Source organism: Pempheris klunzingeri, chromosome 3 (assembly GCF_042242105.1).
Source record: "Pempheris klunzingeri isolate RE-2024b chromosome 3, fPemKlu1.hap1, whole genome shotgun sequence".
Lineage (NCBI taxonomy): Eukaryota > Metazoa > Chordata > Actinopteri > Acropomatiformes > Pempheridae > Pempheris > Pempheris klunzingeri.
Genome location: NC_092014.1, coordinates 6,542,714 through 6,562,172, shown reverse-complemented (window position 1 = coordinate 6,562,172; position 19,459 = coordinate 6,542,714). Strand labels below are relative to the sequence as shown.

The 19,459-nt window shown below is 39.7% G+C and overlaps 1 protein-coding gene across 1 annotated transcript in view; it reads right to left on the bottom strand.

The window, feature by feature from the left end:
- grin2ab (glutamate receptor, ionotropic, N-methyl D-aspartate 2A, b) overlaps window positions 1-19,459 on the bottom strand; it is an 85,198-nt gene that overhangs the window by 45,566 nt on the left and 20,173 nt on the right. Inside the window, exons 3-4 of the mRNA XM_070827954.1 lie at window positions 19,032-19,256; window positions 18,769-18,927 (exon numbers count right to left, since the gene is read on the bottom strand). Coding sequence (XP_070684055.1) covers window positions 18,769-18,927; window positions 19,032-19,256 — 384 coding nt within the window. The remainder of the gene's footprint in view (window positions 1-18,768; window positions 18,928-19,031; window positions 19,257-19,459) is intronic.

The following is a 19,459-nucleotide window of genomic DNA, read 5'->3' as shown; positions in this document are numbered from 1 at the left end:
TGAATGAAAATCCCACATCACTGTCTAACAACTTGGGAATTATATTTCCCCAGCGCTGATGCTTTGGATAATGCTATTTTTCATCTGCAACACAGAGCACATATAAACACAAAAAACAAATGTCTCTTGAACCAAGTCGGAGGATACATCCAAATCAAATTAAATTCTACAATGTAAATCAGTCACTGCAGACAAACACTGCAGTGAACAGCTTTGTTTTTCAAGGAAGAGCCAGTTTAATTATACAGCAGATGTTTACATTATTAATGAAGATGTTATTTTTCTGTACCTATGTTTACTGTTCACATAATATGAATATTGTGACATAAAAAAAAAAATCTAATTACAGAAAAACCGAATACCTCCATGCTGTTGTGGTGACTGTTACATCCCGTTTCCCAACATCAGAGATAAAAAGGGCTCTCTGGTCTTCACAGGAACTCCACTACTCATCATCATACGCATCATTGTCATCATAATCATCATCGCTGTCATCATAGGCACCATCATCATCATCAACATCACTATCATTATCATCACAGTAGACAACTGAGACGTGGAAAATAAGAGACATCTATATGAAGAGGCGGTGACATACGAGGTTATTAAGTTCTTTGTTCTGATAGGCCGTGTCCTTGGTGTGTAATCAGCTGGTTTTCTGCTAATGCTCAGAAGAAGTACTCACTAAATTCCCCCTTGAGCTTAGGAAAATTAAAGGGGCCTGAAGTGGCATGTACTAAGGGCTCTAGATGTAGAGGAACTAAAGTCTAGAGGAGGGAAAACCCATTCTAAAATAACAAAAAACTGAATGTTGGTCTTGCAGTGCCAGGACTCACACACCACATCTGTGCTGTGGCAGTGTAGGAGAAAGATGAAGAAAAGCCAACAGGGAAATGTGGTGTACGTCTCTGGATGCATTTGTGAGCCTGGCAGCAATGGAGGACAGACTGATCCATACGTACAAGGAGTTACAGTAATCTGGTGGGGGGGAGATAAAAGGCAGCGGCCTAAGAAATGGAGATGTTGTGTTGTAGATGTTGTGCTGTAGATGTCCACTGCTCCTAAAAAAGGTTTGATGGGTCAAATGCAGAAGGAGGATCGATAAATTGTAAACTGAAGTCCTGCGCCGCTCAAAAATGTGTTTTATTTATTGTCACTTCACTGTTTGACCTTCACTGGGCAGAATGATATATGTGCAGAGTTTGACACTAGAAGGCTGTTTACACATTCATCTGCCGGGGGAGGAACGTTTTGTGGAAAATCCATATTACACTAAAATTATTATTCAAATTGGAGGCTGTATAACACATGTCTGGAGGGAATCTTTAAAGATATGTGTGCATAGATCTGAGAATCAGGTCTAGGCTAAAGCAGCAGCTTTCACTACTCAACGACTATTTTCAAAGATAAAGATGTTATCCATAAAGTTTTGAAATTAACATGTAGGTATTACATATGTATTTGCCATAGACAGCATAGTGGTTCAGTTTTTAGCCTCACAGAAAAAAGGTCTAGGATTTGAACTCCTTTCTGTGTGTAGTTGGATGCTGCACAGTGGCTGCCCATTCCTCCTGAACAGTCGGGATGGGTCAAGAGCAGAGGACAAACTTCCCCACTGGGATTACTGAAGTCTGAGTTTAATTAAGAAAGTTGGAGATTATCTCCCAACTCTGCTGTTAAATTGAGCATTGAGAGCTGGTGTATTTCCAAGGTTTATACAAAAAAGGACCAAATAAATGCCTCCAACAGAATCGTTCGTAACAATTCAACCGTCTTTGTTGTAGTTCAAACATTATTTCAACTCGCTCTTGACACCAAAGAGGGCAACAAGATTTCAGTTACAGATTTCAGCTTTAAGGCCTGAATTCATATTTCTAAGGTTCAGCACAGCTGGCTACATGGTCAAAGTTATTTTTAGATGAAGAACAAAGATAGACTTAGGGGATTCAAAAACATTGACATTCTCTCTTAATCTTCTGGAAAAAGTTTTGGGTCAGTGAACATTTACATATTGTCATAAATACAGGTTTTTTTTTTTATTGTACAGATCAAGGGGCTTTAGCAGGACACACCGCTGGGTGTTGTCGAAGTAACAGTGAAAGGAAATGTAAGTCTCAATAATATGACTCACTGGTGCAGCAAACTAATTCAGAAGAGAAATTTATTTCAAATTGAACCCTGAGGGACCCCATGACAGATCCTAGACAAGGCAGATGAAAAATTGCCTAAATGCTTCTGTTCCACAGTTATGACATACGCTAAACCAGGGCAGTGCTGTTTACACCAGTCCCCTGCTCAAGACAGTCAATTACAGTGGCATGATTTACCATACAGAAGGCAGCCAGGATGTGATGATGAGTAAAGAGCAGCACAGTCAGAAACAACAGTCAGGAAAAGGTTGTCTCAATTGAGCCAACTCCTTAAACCAGACAGATTTCGTTATATGTTGTTATCATTCAAACATAACAAAAACAGCAATATGGAAATGGGTGTGAAACTGCTGAAAACTGTATAATTTTACAAGAGGCAGGCGCGTTGCATGGATAAAACCAGTTGCAACAGCCCCGTTGGCCGTTGAGCCATTTACAGTGGAGATGAGACTTGGGCCGACAATATCCAGAAACCCCTTAAGGAGGTTTGTGGGGATAATGTCAAGAGGCAGGTTGTAAATTTCATGTAAGAAGCAGTCTCTATTAAGAAAGAAAGAGCTCAAAGCAGCCCAGGACAGAAGAGTTTACTGAAATAAAAATGTAGGGGACAGTTGTAGAGCACACATTGGTGCCAGTATGAGGCAGGAGGGCACAGCACATTTATTAGTGTGGAACAGGACCCGCGAGGCTGTCCACTCCAGAAAACCACAGAACTGGTCATTTGTTTAAACAGCTTAAAACAGCCTGTGTTCAGAGATGAAGCAGTAGTGGTGGAATACAACCAAGTACATTTACACCAGTAGTATACAATTTGGAAGTACTTTTCCACAGAATGTTATTCTCCAACTCTGTGGTTTCCATCAGCTCCAGGAAGTCTTTTAGTATCTTTTAGCCCTTTATTTTGGTTCCACGCTCCACAACTTCATTGTGTTGGTACACTCTCACCACAACTCATTTCCAACTGCAGCAGACAGATGTTTTCAGCTAAAAACATAATGATGAACCTACTGTTCGCTACCTGCCCAACACCGTAGCTGCTGAGCATAGTGGAAAATCTAGAAGCTTAAGAAATTTCCCTCAGGAGTTGGTATGGGAGATCAAAACACAGCTAAAACTAGAATAAATACTGGGCTTATATTTGTCATGTTTGTTGTGAATCCAAATGAATGCTAATGTTGTTGTTCTGTGCCTGCTGGATGGGTAAACAGTCAAATGTTTGCTGACACATTTGCTACAACAACCTTATTAAGTGATAATATGTCAGTGCTGTGTGTACAGCTTCTTCTGCTGCCCACAAGTAGACTCAATAACGCTGTTTCAACAATAAATAATTTGCCATCATCCCTAACATTAACTAAGAAGTAAACAGAGCGGAAGTGAACCATTCAACAACGTGTTTTGAGGCCTGAGGACTTGTTGGAGCCCTTGGGTTTTTACTGTTCTTTAAGGTGAGAACTGGAAAGTATATTTCTGTCATGACCTTGACCATCTCCTGATGTCTTTCAGCAGTCCATTAAATAAGTGAAAATTTTTCCTTTTTCCCACCTTTCCCTCCGAGGAGTCCAGGTGCAGGCACTGAGCCAGGGCTGGCTTCCCTGTTCATGTTTTTCCGAGTTTAAAAGGAGCAATCGACTCAGAAATGGTAGACCAAGCGCTACTGAATAGACAAAATATCTCCTCCGTGTCAGTAGCAGATTTACATACAAAAGACGAGAGATCGGACAGTTCAGGACTGGAGATATTATATTGCAGTGACAATAATGAGCATGCAATATACTTTGAGCCAGGTTTACTGCCAGGCTTATTATCTGTTTATTGTCTGGAGATCCTGCCTGTTCTTATTAACATGACATCAGCTGTGCCTCTAGATATTAAACTTGACTTTTTCCTTGAGATTCTAACATTTATGTGATCCAGCAGAAAGGCAAATATGAGGGTGCTGGGAATAGCCTCTGAAAAAGAAATGATTACATAGAGCAAATCCCCAAATAGATTTAAATCTAAACCGTTGCAGTCAGAGGGGACTTTTGTTTTCCAGCTATAGAAATTGCCTATATCAAAATAGGCTTTAAATTCTTGTCTGTGTGACTTTGAATCATTTTAACATGAATCAAATAAATGCTAAGAGTTGAGCTATCAGCTGGTCTGTCAGAAAAATAAACACACACATGCAAATGTACCTACACGCTCTCTCCCTCACTCTTTCTTCCAAAACACACACACTCTGTACACAGTACATGGACAAGCTTTCCCCTTGAAGCTTCTTTGAAAAGGTTTATAGAATCTTAAAATAGCAGTGTGGTCTGTGAGCGCAGGGATTAAAAAAGAGAGAGCTACTATAGAGCTGCTGTAGTGTGACATCACAGACAAACACACACACACACACACACACACACCACAACACTGCCATTGCCATCTCATTGTACTCCCCAACTGGGGCGTGAGAGAAGGAGGAGAGCAAGGGGGGATGACAAGAAAAAAGGAAAGGGGATGAGGTTGGCAAGAGGTGATGAGAAGAAAGGGAGCGAGTAAAAGACATGGAGGATGACTGAAAAGAGTGATGTAGGGGGAAAAGCTGGAAACTGTGGAGTGTTGTGAAAGCAGGAAAAAAATGAAGACATAATAATATAGAGGCCCGTATGAGTGAGGCCACTGGGTGTGTTTGAAGTTGAGCAGAGATGAGTGTTTCAAGAACACTCACACACACATAAAAACACAGACAAACACAGGCGCAAAGACAGCAGGTCTTGCTTAGGTAAATCTCTCATTGTGTGTGAGACAGAGGGACCTGTTGGCTGATAGCGGCATACCGCTGTTCCGTCACACAGCACAGACAGACAACACGACACACCAACACAGGACGTGATGTATGCTAAACAGCTGCAGCAGCTCTGCTGAGGAGAGATTGACATCTCCAGCAGCCGTTTCCAACAAGCAAACAACAATAAGTGAGACTCGCTGCCAACACAGACAGATAAACAGAACGCAGAGACACATAAACAGACAGTTACACAAGTGCTGTTACACTGTCAAGACTGTTTTCCAAGGAAATTAAATACAAAGGCGTGTTGCTCTGCGTTACAATCAATATGTTTGGACATATCAAATTCAAATAATAAGTTGTAAAAGTTAGACATGGTTTCAAGTGATATGAACTGTGTTGATATGTGAACTGAAGTTAACTTCAGTGAAGTTTAATTCAATTTGATGTTTGATGCATCAAGGCAACTCAGATCAATCTGCAAGTTAATCAGTGCATCTCATCATGGATCTGATTATCTCCTCCGTCTCATATTGAATCTGGACATCTCTTTCAGACACTTTTGCTTCTCAGTCAAGGCTTCCACCTATCAGGATGGATATATTTCAACCCAATCAATAATCCCCTGGTTCCTCCCATAAGTGCACTCAGTGTCATTGCACTGATAATCCAAAAGCAGTATTTAGCAATAACCCTTTCTGCTTTGTTCTTCTGAGTTTGGTCTGTCACTGATTTATTTTAAAACTAATTGTGATTTGCAGGTTCAAATACATTCATAGAAAAGTCACAACACTTAGTACACCTGTAATGAATCAATGTGTCTGGCTTTAGAGTGATGATGAATATAAAAGAAACAGGTTACCTGCACTCTCAGTAACACTGCTTATTTTCAGCTGTATATATCAAAGAGGTGACACATCTCTTTCTGTTATCAGTGTGGCCAGATTTAGCAGAGTAGTTCAAATCCAGTGGCATATTTTGACTTGAGCGGATGGTGAAAGAACTGCAGGGAGAGTTTTTTTGAGATAACATTCGTTTTCTTCACTCCAACTCTGATGAAGTAAGGGCACTCGAGTTGACATCGGCATTTCGGGCAAGCCAAATAACTTCCCACTATAGGCATACAGATGACGCAGTGGATTATTTCACATTTAATAACATGTTGTCAGCAGTGTTTTGCACAGGCATTTTTAGGGGCATGGGCAAAAAAAATAAATAAAAGCCCTAACTCCAGCTCAGCTGAGCCAGAGAAGGTCATGCCCTATGAAAGGGCCAGGGCAGGGCCTGAAAAGTTTTGATCGCCAGTTGAAAAGGGCAATTTGCACCCAAGAGGAAAAAGGGCAACCCATTCCTGCCCCTATGAACGCCACTGGTTGTCAGTGTCAAAGCTGACTTGTGTGAGCCAGCATCACTGTAGGAATAAACCAGAGGCTTAGGCTGTTGTGACTGGGCAGCCACACCGCTAGCCAGGACCATAAAGACTGAGCTGTCAGATATCATCTGTGACTGACAGTATTTTTGCTCCAGTTGTCTGGCCTGTGTCAACAGAAACCAACTCACTATGATGTTTTACCAAAGGCTGTTTTTGTTTGGTTGGAAATTCTTTATTAGGAACAGCCCCTTGAGATGCACCATCTCGTTTCCAAGGGGGTCCTCAACGATGGTAATACAATATAAGCACAGTCAGTCCAAATATTTAACAAAATATAAAAAACAAGATTAAATAAAACCAAATATGACAAAAACTATCAGAAAAAAACAATAAATATCAGATAACCCATACAACCTCAGGAAATCATACTCCAAGCTTTAAGTAATAAAGATATAAAACATACTTAAAGAGGTGTGATTATGGACGTGAACAACTGATCCTATAATAATAAGAAGAAACTGCATCTTTGAACAGATGGAAAGAAGATACTCAGTGAATATTAACAGGTAGATTATTCCAATTAGACGGAGCTTCAAACAAGGCTTTCTTAGACACTGCAGGAGCAGAAGGATAAGCTGTCTAGTCTAGTGTCTCAACTGATAATAATTAGAGGAGAAATGTGCCATAAACTGTTACTGAATAGTAAGAGTAATCAAAATATATACATTTAAAAAATAAACTACAGCCAATGCTGCTGTCTTCTTATGATGCAAGAGGGCAAATTTTGAGTTTCATACATTGTATGAATGAATCTGCTTAGTCTATTAAAAACCATATTGAAAGGAAGAAGATTAGTTTTGGATGCAGTCTGATATACAACATCAGCATAATCCAGTATTGGTAAGATAAGCTGTATCACAAGCTTTTTTCTAACAGTAAATAAAAAAAGTAGCCTCTGGATCAGTGAAGAACACCAGTACCAAGATTCTTTTTTTCACAATATAGTCAATATGGCATTTAAATGAAAGTTCAGAGTCAAACCGTAGGCCCAGGTATTTTGTGTGTGTAAACTCTTTGCACTGCCATACCATCAAAACAAAACAACAAAAGCATGAGTACCATAAAACATGGTGTGCATTACTATGTATTAAAATCAGAGTGCAAATTTAGTGTGTAATAAATTAGTTTTAGATGTGCATATTATTGTGTTGTCCACATAGAGCTGAATACAACATTCAGAACAAATTCAGAGGAGGCCATCAATAAAAATGGAAGAAAGAAGAAGACCAAGAGTTGAGCCTTCAGGCATCCCTTGTTGTATTTATTTATCAGTTTGGCTTCCTTGTATGATAATACATCGCTTTCTGTTATGAACATAGACACTGAACCAAAGTTAAGTATTATGTGACAGACAAACAAAGTACTAGATTCTCTTAAAGAAAATAGTGGTCAACCTGCACCATTAATTAATTAATGTAGATGCAGAGACAATATCGTTTACAAGTTTTAATATAGCAGTAGTTGTGGAATGATTAGATTGAAAGCCAGATTGAACAGGTGATAAGAAATTGTACCTTTTGAGATAATATGACAATAGTTTCTAAATTATTTTTTCAAATATTTGCAGTGCACTTTGCAGTAGAACAAATTGACTGGACTATAGTTATTGAATTTGAGTACATCTCTGCCTTTGTGTAAGGGAGTAATGCGTGAACATTTCCATGTGGCAGGTATTTCACAGGAAGATAAATACACGTTAAAGAACACAATAAGGTTACATGAGAATGCCCGATGATAATTTGAGAAATTTGGTTTCAATGCCATCTAACTAAGGACCACTACTGTCTATCACATCACTAAATGGCATCATGTGCCTTGACAAGTGTTATTATCATGAAAGAAGAGGAGCTGTGACGAGAAAGGACATTGTCAGAATCACCACCAATTGAAGGACCAGACATTATAGCAGAGCAGAGTGAGATGAAATGCTGATTAAATGCTTGAGCAACTAAAAGTGAATCATGCAGTATGCCATTGGTAACGCTTATCTGATTGGATACAATTTTATCTGATATATAATTTTAGGATTTTGGAAGCTGTGACCATAATGTTAGTTATTCCATTGGTAAGCCAAGACTCTGATGAAGGAGTACCATTTTCTGTACTTCTCCTACAGTTTAGTTTATTGTTATTTGTATATGTATCATATCAATATAAAGTAATAAAACAGACAGCTTTGCTATGTATTACATTATTTATTACCTGACCGAGTATGTCTGTAATTCTGTCAGATTCTATGAGCCCTGTTGATAGTCATTGGATTGGGGAAATTGTCTTGCCCCAGAAGCTGTGGAATCAAATGTTCCATAAACCCAAGCATGTCATGGCCTTCTCCGGATTCAGCTACTCTGACAAATTGGAGATTTGCTGACCTACTCCTATTCTTCAGGCCCTCAACATAATGCGTTGGTAAGACTTCTGTTTTTTCAGTTGTTTGACCTTTGTGGAGAAATCATTTAACTTGTCCTCTTTTGCTCCAATACACTGTTCCAGTTGTGAAACATGTTCTGCCATGTCCTCAATACCATTCAAAGTGCAAAGAATGGGATCTACTTAAGGCAAGTCATCATATCAGTTTTAATCTGTTATCAGATTAAAACTGGAATCTGATAAGGTTTTCATACAGTTTTGATCTGTTGTTTGGCAACTTGGCTTGGTAGTAATTTAGAGCAAATATTAGCTCAAGTTGCACTTCTGGCATTGAAAAACCACTGGAGACTTGACAAGCTGAGTTGTAGGCGACGCCATCAGCAGGCTTGAATTGAGCTGAGAAAGATCAGTTTACACCACTGCATCTTTTCCCTGCGATGTTCTAAAACACTTTGACACACTTGCGTATGGTGAGCAATGTGATTCGTAATTTAATGTAGTTGTAATTGCTAAAGATAGCTAACCCACAATGAGGATGTTGCGTGTGTCAAACAACAAACAACCATTGTTTGGTTGCTGCATATGGTTTGCAAAGCAGCATTATCAATTGTGTCTGCATATTTGCCAGGCAAGCATAAATGCCTGCTCTCAATGGGTGGACATGATTACGAGCTTACACTTACAGCCAGGTAAATATACTCATTCTGTGTGGCCTGGTCATGATAATCTTACATCTAATACATACAGCTGAACTTTGGCACAAAAGGACAGGCTCTTTGTGTAGGTAAAATGTGATTTCTCTGGTATTATAAAATGCACCACACTGGTAACAATTTTAATGGATTGTGTTAACCCTTCAGACTAGATGTCCACATTATTAAATGCAAATTTCTTCCGCGTAAAGCAATAATGTGCTACAGGGTATGTGCAAAGTGGGTGCAGAGTGCTGTGGTTTTGCCTAGAGCCTGGTGCAGCTTTTTTTTTAAGTAAAAGCACTGCTGTTCTCTCATCCTCCAAGACAGTGATCCATTCAGCAGCATTCAGATATAATGCAAAGCAATTTTTGTATTCTGTCTACATCTACAATTTTCTCAGAACAGACATACCAGATCTCTCACTGCTGGCCTGGGCATGTAACTACTTTTTAAAGGATTTTTTCCTTTTTTATCATCAACATTTCAGTAGTAGCTATAGCACTATAGCAATGAAAACCACTTCTGAGATAGCAGCAAAGACGACTGCAGCAAATTAAAAGATGTAAGTAAAGTGCACTTTACAGGGGCTCTGCATTCAGAGCCATGTAACCACAGCACCAACTTAGAGACCAGAAATATAATAACAGTATTATTTTATTTTTTTTTATCTTACCACTATCTCTCATTTGGCTTCTACAGTAATTTCTATTTTCTTGGCATTTAGTCCAGTGAAATGTGATTGAATCAGCCAATCATATACTTAAAATACTGGATTTTCTTTTTTTTTTCAGAGCAGTAATCTTGTCAAAAATGAGGACAGAAATATGCATATCACTTCAATGTGTTTAAATATTTTGAGAAAACTCTCATGACTAAACTTAAATAAATCCATCTGGTAGGTGGTAGAGGGCTTATATAATAGCTTGACAATGCCCATAATGAATGCAAATTAAATCTTTTCTCACAAGTATACAATTACAATTCAGCATCAGAAAGGTCATGAATATAGAAAACAGCTGTGCAGGTTGCAATGAGCATTGTTTGTGACGACCTACTGAGAAGACAGCCTACAGAGATGCAAATTTCATCATCAGAAAATTCAAGAAAAGCAAAAACAGGATTGAGTGCTGAAAACAAAAAACTGTCTGTCTCCGAGCCAGAAGTAGAGTGAAGATAACCGTCCGAAGATGAAAAGCACTCAAAGTTAAAAAACAGATGATGAGGAGTGACTGTGTCTGAGCCAAAATACAGCGTCAGCGAATATTTCAACTGCCCACTAAAGATGAAAACAACTCCAAGACAAGACATGATGAGGAGTTATGCTACAGATACTACAGATATGGTAATGTCTACACCGTGTCATAACCAAAAAGACAAATATTCGTAACACAACAGCTTCTGTTTGACCTGCTTTTCTTTTCGTATTTCCGTTTGAAGTTGTGTGCTGTTCTTCCTGAACTGCAAATTAAAACTGGCGTGTGTTTATTTGAGTTTTCAGAGTTTCTCTTTGAGTAACACCACCGGCTTCATTTACAATGCCTGCTAAATATGGCCCAATCATATGTGGAAAAGATTAGATATATATTATGAACATGAAAATGTGGGGAAAAAACATGGAATCAGATACTTTAAGATCCCACTCCAGGCAGGTTTTAAATATATTTGATATATAAGATAAGATACGATAGCACTTTATATACTGATGTCACTCATCCTAATGAACACATAATGTATTCCAGCTAAATATCTTTTTATCAGATTTGCACTGACATTCAAGTTTTTCTTCTGGCAGCTACAGACAATAAAGTACTGCAACAGGAAATACATTTAGATCCACTTATTCAATAATGTTAATGTTTGAAACCGTAAAACGGTATATAGAGATTAATTTGCAGTGTCTACATATTTATTAATCTTTTAAATAACATTTTATTCTATTTTTTGTGAAGGATGATATAGAATGTTGCATATAATATGCTCTTTGATGAATTGTACCCGTTAGCTGAGAGCTAACTTGGCAGATGTTTGCTTCCACTGCAGATGGAGATTTCATTGTGCATTTAGGTGAAGTAAGTGTGTGTTCATCAAGTCTCCAGAGTGGATATACCTGAAAACCCCAGCTGCACATTTTTATATAGACAAAGAAAATAGAGCTCTTGGACAACAATGTGTTGTTGTTATTGCCTCTGTTAATTTTCTGTTGCCTATTAGTTATCGTTAATGTCAATACCGCTCTCTAATCTCTAAAGATTACTGTATTATACCTCATTTGTTTAACTTGTACAAAAGTGGTGGTTGCCTAACAACTTGACAGTGACAACAAAGTAGCTTCACTGTGCCCAGCCAAGAAATAGCCCTGCACACAACCCATCAGGAAAACCCAACTTTGTCAGGTTTTTCTAGATTTTGTACAAATTCATAAACAAGATATATTTCAAGCTAAGCTAACTGGATTTTCCCCCAAACCTTTGAGCTATTCCTTAAGGCTGTATTTATGTTGATAATGTGAGATGACTCACAATCATGAAACGCATCTCGTGATAACCGATATTTGACATCTGAATGTGATTCGATTCACATTTTAGTGCAGCAGGGCAGTAATGTAATTTAGTTCGATTTCTTAACCTGCTTGTTTTTTGTTGTAGTAAATAGAACTTTCGGCACTACCTCCATTCTCCCCACATTTGATTTTATCCGTGACTTTTTCTCTCTCCCTGACCTGCCGTGTCCCTGGACCTCCTGGTTTCCAAATTAATGCTCCCACACTTTTGAAGTTTATTCTGCAGACACTGTGAGTTATTAGGTAGCTGAAAAGATTTAAAGCCCTGCTATCAAGCTGCTCCGATAGTCCCACAAATTTGGACAGTGCAACTTAGTCTACCATGGTGATTTATTCATACACACTAAGAAGATAGAGTGAAAGCACATGAGTTACTTTCAAATTTTGTATTAACTGTACTATTAATATCCTAATATTTGTAGCAAAATAGGGGATATAGCATGATATATTGGACGAAACTAAGCAATTCTGTGTAAAATCAAACTTCAGCACCCCCATTTAGCCTGAATGATCTTATGTTTCATAACCACCTTTTCACATCCCTGTGATGATTTGATTGAGACTGGCAGACAAATCAGGTTCCTTAAATCAAACCGTCAAATAGTCGAGTGTTCGGGATCACCTCCAGTGATCACAGAGTTTTAAGCAGCTGTGATTCAGCAGAGTAACCAGGCTGTGTGTGTCACACTGCTTACCAAATGTTGACTGTGGCTTTTGTTGGTCAACTAAATAAGAGACTTACAATATTTTTTAATATTTCTCAGGCATTTTAGCGTGAACAAAGGCCTGAAACTGCTGGTGTGGACTTGTGTAGTTTTCACAAATGCAAATCATTTCACAATTAGCCATGTTAGTATGGAGGTAGTTGGAGCTGCAAGTGCTCTGAAAAAGACGTGATCTCTCACTGGCTTTCGCATTGCCTGCCAGTTGTGTTCAGTGTGGTGCCCGACCAAACGAGATGAATTGGGCATCAAATGCCTCTGGTTTAAATGCAGGCAGAGAACCTTAGCAGCAGGCAGAACACAACTAAATGCTGTGGTCTGGTTTAGTCACCATAGTAACCATTTTAACCCAGCCACTTTTTCTTCCTCTCCCTTCCTCTCTTCTCTCTCTTTCTTTCTCTCTCACACAGAGACACGAACCCAACATCCAATCTTGCTTTACAGGGGTTCAAGGCTAGCAAGATTTCCCAAAGCCTTCTAACATAGCTGGCTGTTCCTCTCACAACCCGAGCCACCAGAGAATAACAACCGTAGATGCAAGAGCGGGAAGACACGAGAAGACATGGCTCAATGAAAAGACAGAAAAGAAGGATGGGGTCACAGCTGAAATGGAGATGGTGAGGGAGAAAGACAAAGACGGTTACAGGAGAAGAAGGGCAGACAGAGACATAAGGCTGGGGGGGACAGGGAGACACGAAGGAATTAAGAGCTAGAGAGCAGGAGGAAAAAATTTGAAGTGAAAGTGGGAGAGCACTTGGTGAGTGAATGACACAGCAGTGCATCTTCAGCAAGTGACAGCAGGTGTGGGGAGCAGGTGTTAAATATTAAAGAGACTCAGCAGAGAACCTGGGCAAATGGCCCCTACTGATATGGGACATCCCAGGCTGGGACACACACAGTCACACACACACACACACACACATACATGCATGCAAATGTGCGGCACCAATGGTAGCATCCCACCACAGTGGTAGAGCAAAGCAGAAAGAACATGCATGTTTAATTCACAACCTTCCATTTCAGCATGTTCGTGTTCTTATGCTACGTACTGTGACCCCCAACCCCCACTCTCTATCCCCCACACACCGAGAAGTGGGAAGTCAAAAGAAGAGACGAACAAGGTTGGCAGAGAATGAGTGAGCACATATGGGGGTGAGGTAAAGCCAACAACATTTCTTATTTCCCAAAGCGGTCCCTCTATAATGGAAGTACAACATTCCAAACTAATCCGGTTCCTCTCCTGGGCTTACATATGCCCTCTCTCCCCATCAGTTCCGTGTTCCCCAATCGTGTCTCCATTCTCACAGCACACCATCCAACTTCCCATAGATTATTCCTTACATGCATTAAAAGGGGATGATGAGGAGGCAGAGCCTTGGAAAGAGTGAAAGAGAGATTGGACCTGTTTTGACATTGATCCATTTGTTTTCATTTAGCAAAGAAATGGGCTTGGCATGCAAAAATGAAGGATTCTTAGGCTGATCCAATTGGGGTGGAACTTATTTTGAACATTGCTGATTCTGGCAGAGGTACAGGGAGAAGTTCAGTGTTTGCAAAAACAATATTAACTGTCAGCAAGGTTTCCAGGGTTCATCCCCGGCCAATAGATCATTGATTCATTTTAAATCGCATACAATAAAAAAGCAAACTTATCCCTGTAGGTCTTTATTCACACACTCATTCTTTCTTTTATTCATTCATTGATTTATTGAGGTATTTCTAACACAATTACTATATGTGGAAGGGCGTGTGTGTGAGTATTTGGACATTTGCACACCAAGCTCCAAAGAAGGTTGTTTTTCCCCAAGACTGTTCATGCTAAACATCTGTGAAAGCTGTTTATATGTGGGTTTGGGGTCTACTTCATGTGAATTGCAGTTTGGTCTCCAGCGGGAAATATCCGAGTAGGAATTCATTTTCACCCCCAGAGAAAAATCATGGTGTGGACAAATCACGTAAAGTGGTGATGGTGAAGGTTTGTAATGGAGGGCAACTGCTAAAAGATCCTCCACAAGTGACACATTTTCATGTACAGAGTATATCAATTACAAACATACATAACTACAAAATCACTGATTGGTGGTATTGATAAAGTGCAGTAATGATTTGTTATGAAGTGGACCATAGAGCAACACCTTGACAAGGACAACAAAAAGGCTGGTCCTGGTAATTGGAACCAAACTAGACATGACTAAACAACAAAAGCATATGTTTAATCCCACTTGAAATTAACACATTTATTCCCAATTGTAAAAGCAGTTCAAATATTCTAGTAGGTAGGAAAAACAAACTGAGCATAGAAGAGACACAGTATGTAAACTCTAGAAAATCTTGACCAAAAAAACTGTCCTTTTGAAAACCCGAGGATTGCTGCAGTAAGTTACCGGTCTCCACAATCTTGTTTATCACAGTTTTCGGGGATGTCTGCACTGCCTGCTCCTGTTAATGTGATAGAGTGTGATGGCTATGCGGCCAGCTACTGATAAAAATGACAAGGGGAGAAAGCCTTTACTTGAAATGTGACATAATCATGACAGTTAAGTTTGCATTTTGGCAGCTTAATGTTGCTTAACACCAAGTATTTCACACTAGCACTGCCCACCTCCACGTATATCCATTATTTTAGAGCACTTGCCTGCCTGCCGAAATGTTTTTTCTGTCTTTTCCTGGCACCATCCTCTTACTTCTGTTTTTTGCTCTCCGTCTAAAACATGATGTGTAGACTACTAGTGGACTGAGCCTGGAAAACCAAGGTAACGGGGAGATGAGCCTCTCATTTTTCACTCCTATACTATAGACTTGATTGCAACATTAACAGGGCGCATGTGTGTGTTTGTGGAGAGAGAGACAGAGAGAGAGCACAAGGCTCTAACACTCGGCCTGCAGAAAGCGCAATACTGTTTGTTAGCCCACAGTAATCAGGCTGAATTGTTACCAGCCCACTGGGATTTCTTTCAATCCTCCAGATTACCACTACACCACTGACAGCAGGTATGAAAGCAACAGATGCACAGCCAAGAAGTATTATATGGAGCCAGATTTTTTTCACAGCAAAATATGTTTGTTGGGGTTGGGTTTTTTTATTCTAACTATTCACACTATTCCCATTACATGTGTATCATACTCTGAAATCAGTGAGAGGAGCTAATATAGCTGAGAGCAGTGTTAGAGCAGGGTCGGCGGGATGAGATCACCCTCATAGTGTGAGTGTCAAAGGCGAAAACATGTGTCAACCTCACTGAGAGTCCTCCTCACCTCCATAATGTTATCTTGTTTGGCTTTCTCACTAGGAAAGCTTGGAACATGCTGCAGCACACCACCGTGACTGAGGCTGAAAACAATTGCTTGATTAATCAATTAATCAGTCAACAGAAAAATGCCAGAATATTAGATGATCAATGAATCCTTTCAATCATTTATCAAGCGAAAATGCCAAACCTCAGCTGCTTTACAAATTAAATTATAAATTTAATATCTTCAGGTTTTGGAGTGTTGATCAGACAAAGAAAACATTTTGAAGATGTCACTTGGGACCTGGGATATTGTGATTGGCATTTCCATCTTTTTAGTGATTCTGAGTAACAACATTTATATCCGTTCCGCTGGAAATACACAGAGACGCCTTTAACAAAACAAGCACACAAACACAGCGGGCATGACACTGACACACACACTTACATACCCTAAAAATAAAAACAAACACCACCAGGTTTTGCCAGGACTGCAGTGTAATTAGCAAAGTCGGCCATAGTCAGCTCTGGGATTATTAGACTAAAGGAATTCCAGCCCACAGGGGTCCACTGAGCCTGTGCCACTGCTTAATAAACACCTTAATAATGTCATGTATGATGCATTTCTGTTTTGTTTTTGTCCACCTTAGCTGCTAATACACAGTGACAACTCCAAAACCAAACCCAATCATGGGGACCACTCCAAATTTAAAAACAAGCTTTGTTATGTAACAATGTCTGTATTTCACATTGCCTCTCGATAACACCGTATAATGTAGTCTGAGTAGTGTTTTAAATTGCATCTCAGTGTTGCAGCTAAGAAAAGTGAATGTGTTTCCTGCAGTTGATTCACAACTTATCTTCTATGAGCAGTTTTTATATCATGTTGTAGCATTTTATAGACCAAATAATTAATTTCTTATTCTACAAATAATAAACAGATAATTAAAGCAACCTGTAATTACAGTCCAAATTAAAAATAAATAGAAATCAAGGAAATGTTGATATGTAGATCCAGGACATGTGGTAGGAAAATCATGAATATCCTTTCACATCCTATCCCCACATCTGAACGATGTCCTTCTGGCCGGTGCAGATAAATGATGACCACACATCAATCTACCAACAATGCTTTTTCAATGAATTTCTGATTCACTGAGCGGCTGTACCTGCCTGCCAGTTGCCTGATCTTGCCCTTACTTTAAACCAGGCAGGAGGACTTTTATTTACAGGACAGGCCTGCAGGAACAGTTGAGGGCTGGTTAGTTACAGGCTACACACACTCACGCTCACACCTGGGAGCTGCCAAGAACGGCCACACTCTTGTACTTCTGTCCACTGAGCAGTTCAATTAGAGCAGTTGGGGGTTAAGTACTTCGTTTAATGGCACATCAACAGCAGCAATTGAAGGCCGGAAACACACAATTTATTTATTTTCCCTATCATTATATACCCAGTGGGAGATTCAAGCCAGTGACCTTCATGTTGCAACCTCACTCTTCTAACCTTCAGGCCCTCTCTCACTGTCTCTCTTACCTTTTTGCTGTCTCTTTTCTTGTCTGCTGTCTCTCTCTCACACACACACACAGCATCCCCCATCAACTAGTACTTCAAAGGCTGCTGCATTGCTGTAGTTATTGGTTCCTGTGTTTTGGCTGCTGTGCCCTGAGAGATTTAAAAGCTAAAGAACCAGTTGTGTTTTTATCAAAGCTTCTTCAGTCTGTCTGTCAGTCAGCGAGGTCTACAGAGTCAGTACCACAGAGAGAAGTCAGCTAAGAAAGAGATGTACATCCCTAACTTTGCACTGAGCATCAGACCAAAATAAAACAAAAATCCAATCTTAAAGGATATTTTCTCTTTTTTCTTTTCAAAACTGGGAATCTATTTTTCTGGCATCCAACTAAGCACTAGACGTAATACAGCTACATACAGCCCAGGATCCAGTTTTAGACAAGGCAGAAAATACAGTATTACATATTTAAACAATGCTTGATCATCTGTTAAAATAAAAATGATGTACCAGAGAATGTCCCATGTTCTATGCAAAGACTTCGGCTGACCTTATGAATACTGTACTTTTCAATGTGCACTACATAACCTTTTAAAAGGTTAAGGCTTAGGGTGATATAAGCCAACAATGCAGTGTGTTGTGAAGCGTTTCTACTCTGATCTTTCCCATTCACCTGAATGAGAAAGTGTGTTCAAACTTTTCACTGGTATTGTGTACAAAAAAAAATCTGTCAGAGCAGCCCTGGTAGCACAAACAAGCCCCCTACTGTCATTTTTAATCTACAGCATGCTGACCACAATATCCTTGGACAGTTTATATATGACGTAACTGAACCATATCCTTTCGTAACTCAATCAACCTCAAAATATCCATTAGACGGCCATTTCAAAGAGCTTAAAGTAACTCACAGGAAGCAAAATCTAACATTTATCAAAAGCAGTGTTTTTTCTTAATAATCCCACCATCTGAGGGCATACACAACATCTCTAAAATGGGAACTTTACAAAAAAAAATACATTTTGTGTGGTTTATGGAGTCATTTCTCATGCTGCAACCTAATGGATTATTTTGAATTGTGAATTTCAGGTGGAGAGACTTACTAAATACCAAGCCAGCCACTGAAATAAGAGTCTGACCTAATTGCTAACGTGCCAGAGCATTTGAAAAAAGTGTAGGTTGAAAAGCACAATCCTTCAACATTTAATGGTGGCTGAGAAGAGGGATTACTCCTATCTCCTTAATCTCCCAAAAAATCCAAAATCCAACACAGGAGTATATTTTGTGTGTGTCTGCGTGTGTGTTTGAACCTGTCTGTGCTTGTGTGTCATGGTCACTCACCTTATCAGCCATAATCATAGAGGAGCCTCCGTGGACTCCCAGGACTGGAACTTGCGTCTGAACGGAGAGGAAGTCAAGGATCTGGGCAATGGCCTCCTGATCGGTGCCATCGGCAAACACAATGCCATGGAGACGAGTGCGCGACAGAAGCTCACACACCTTGGGACACAGTGAAACAAACTCAGGTGTCAAACAAGATCGTGTGTATGAGAAAGTCAGCACATACATGTGTGATACTGATGAGCGTACTCATCATTTCTCACCTGTGTAATCACAGACTTTGGGTCTGTCTGGTTGATCCTCAGTATTACCACAGAGACGTCAAGGGCATCTTCAGGGCGCCGAGGTGGACGGAGCTGTTGATCAGACACATGGCGCGTCTGGCCCATGATCACACCCACACTGAGCCCAGGAGGCTTCTGGGATGCCACAGGCACCATCATCTGGGAGAGTAGGAGCAACATCCAGCCCACTACACCCATCATACCCTAAAAACACACACGCAAACACCAAAAATTAACCCATATAAACTGTGACAGTTTGTCTGACAGAAACACACAAATTTAATCCTGAATTTATGTTACAAAGCTCATATACTTAGGCTGTAACTATCTCTTTAACTTGGAAGTTCTGCAACTGATTCATTGTTGCAAAGGCTGAAACTCCTTATCATACTACTGCTAAATTATAT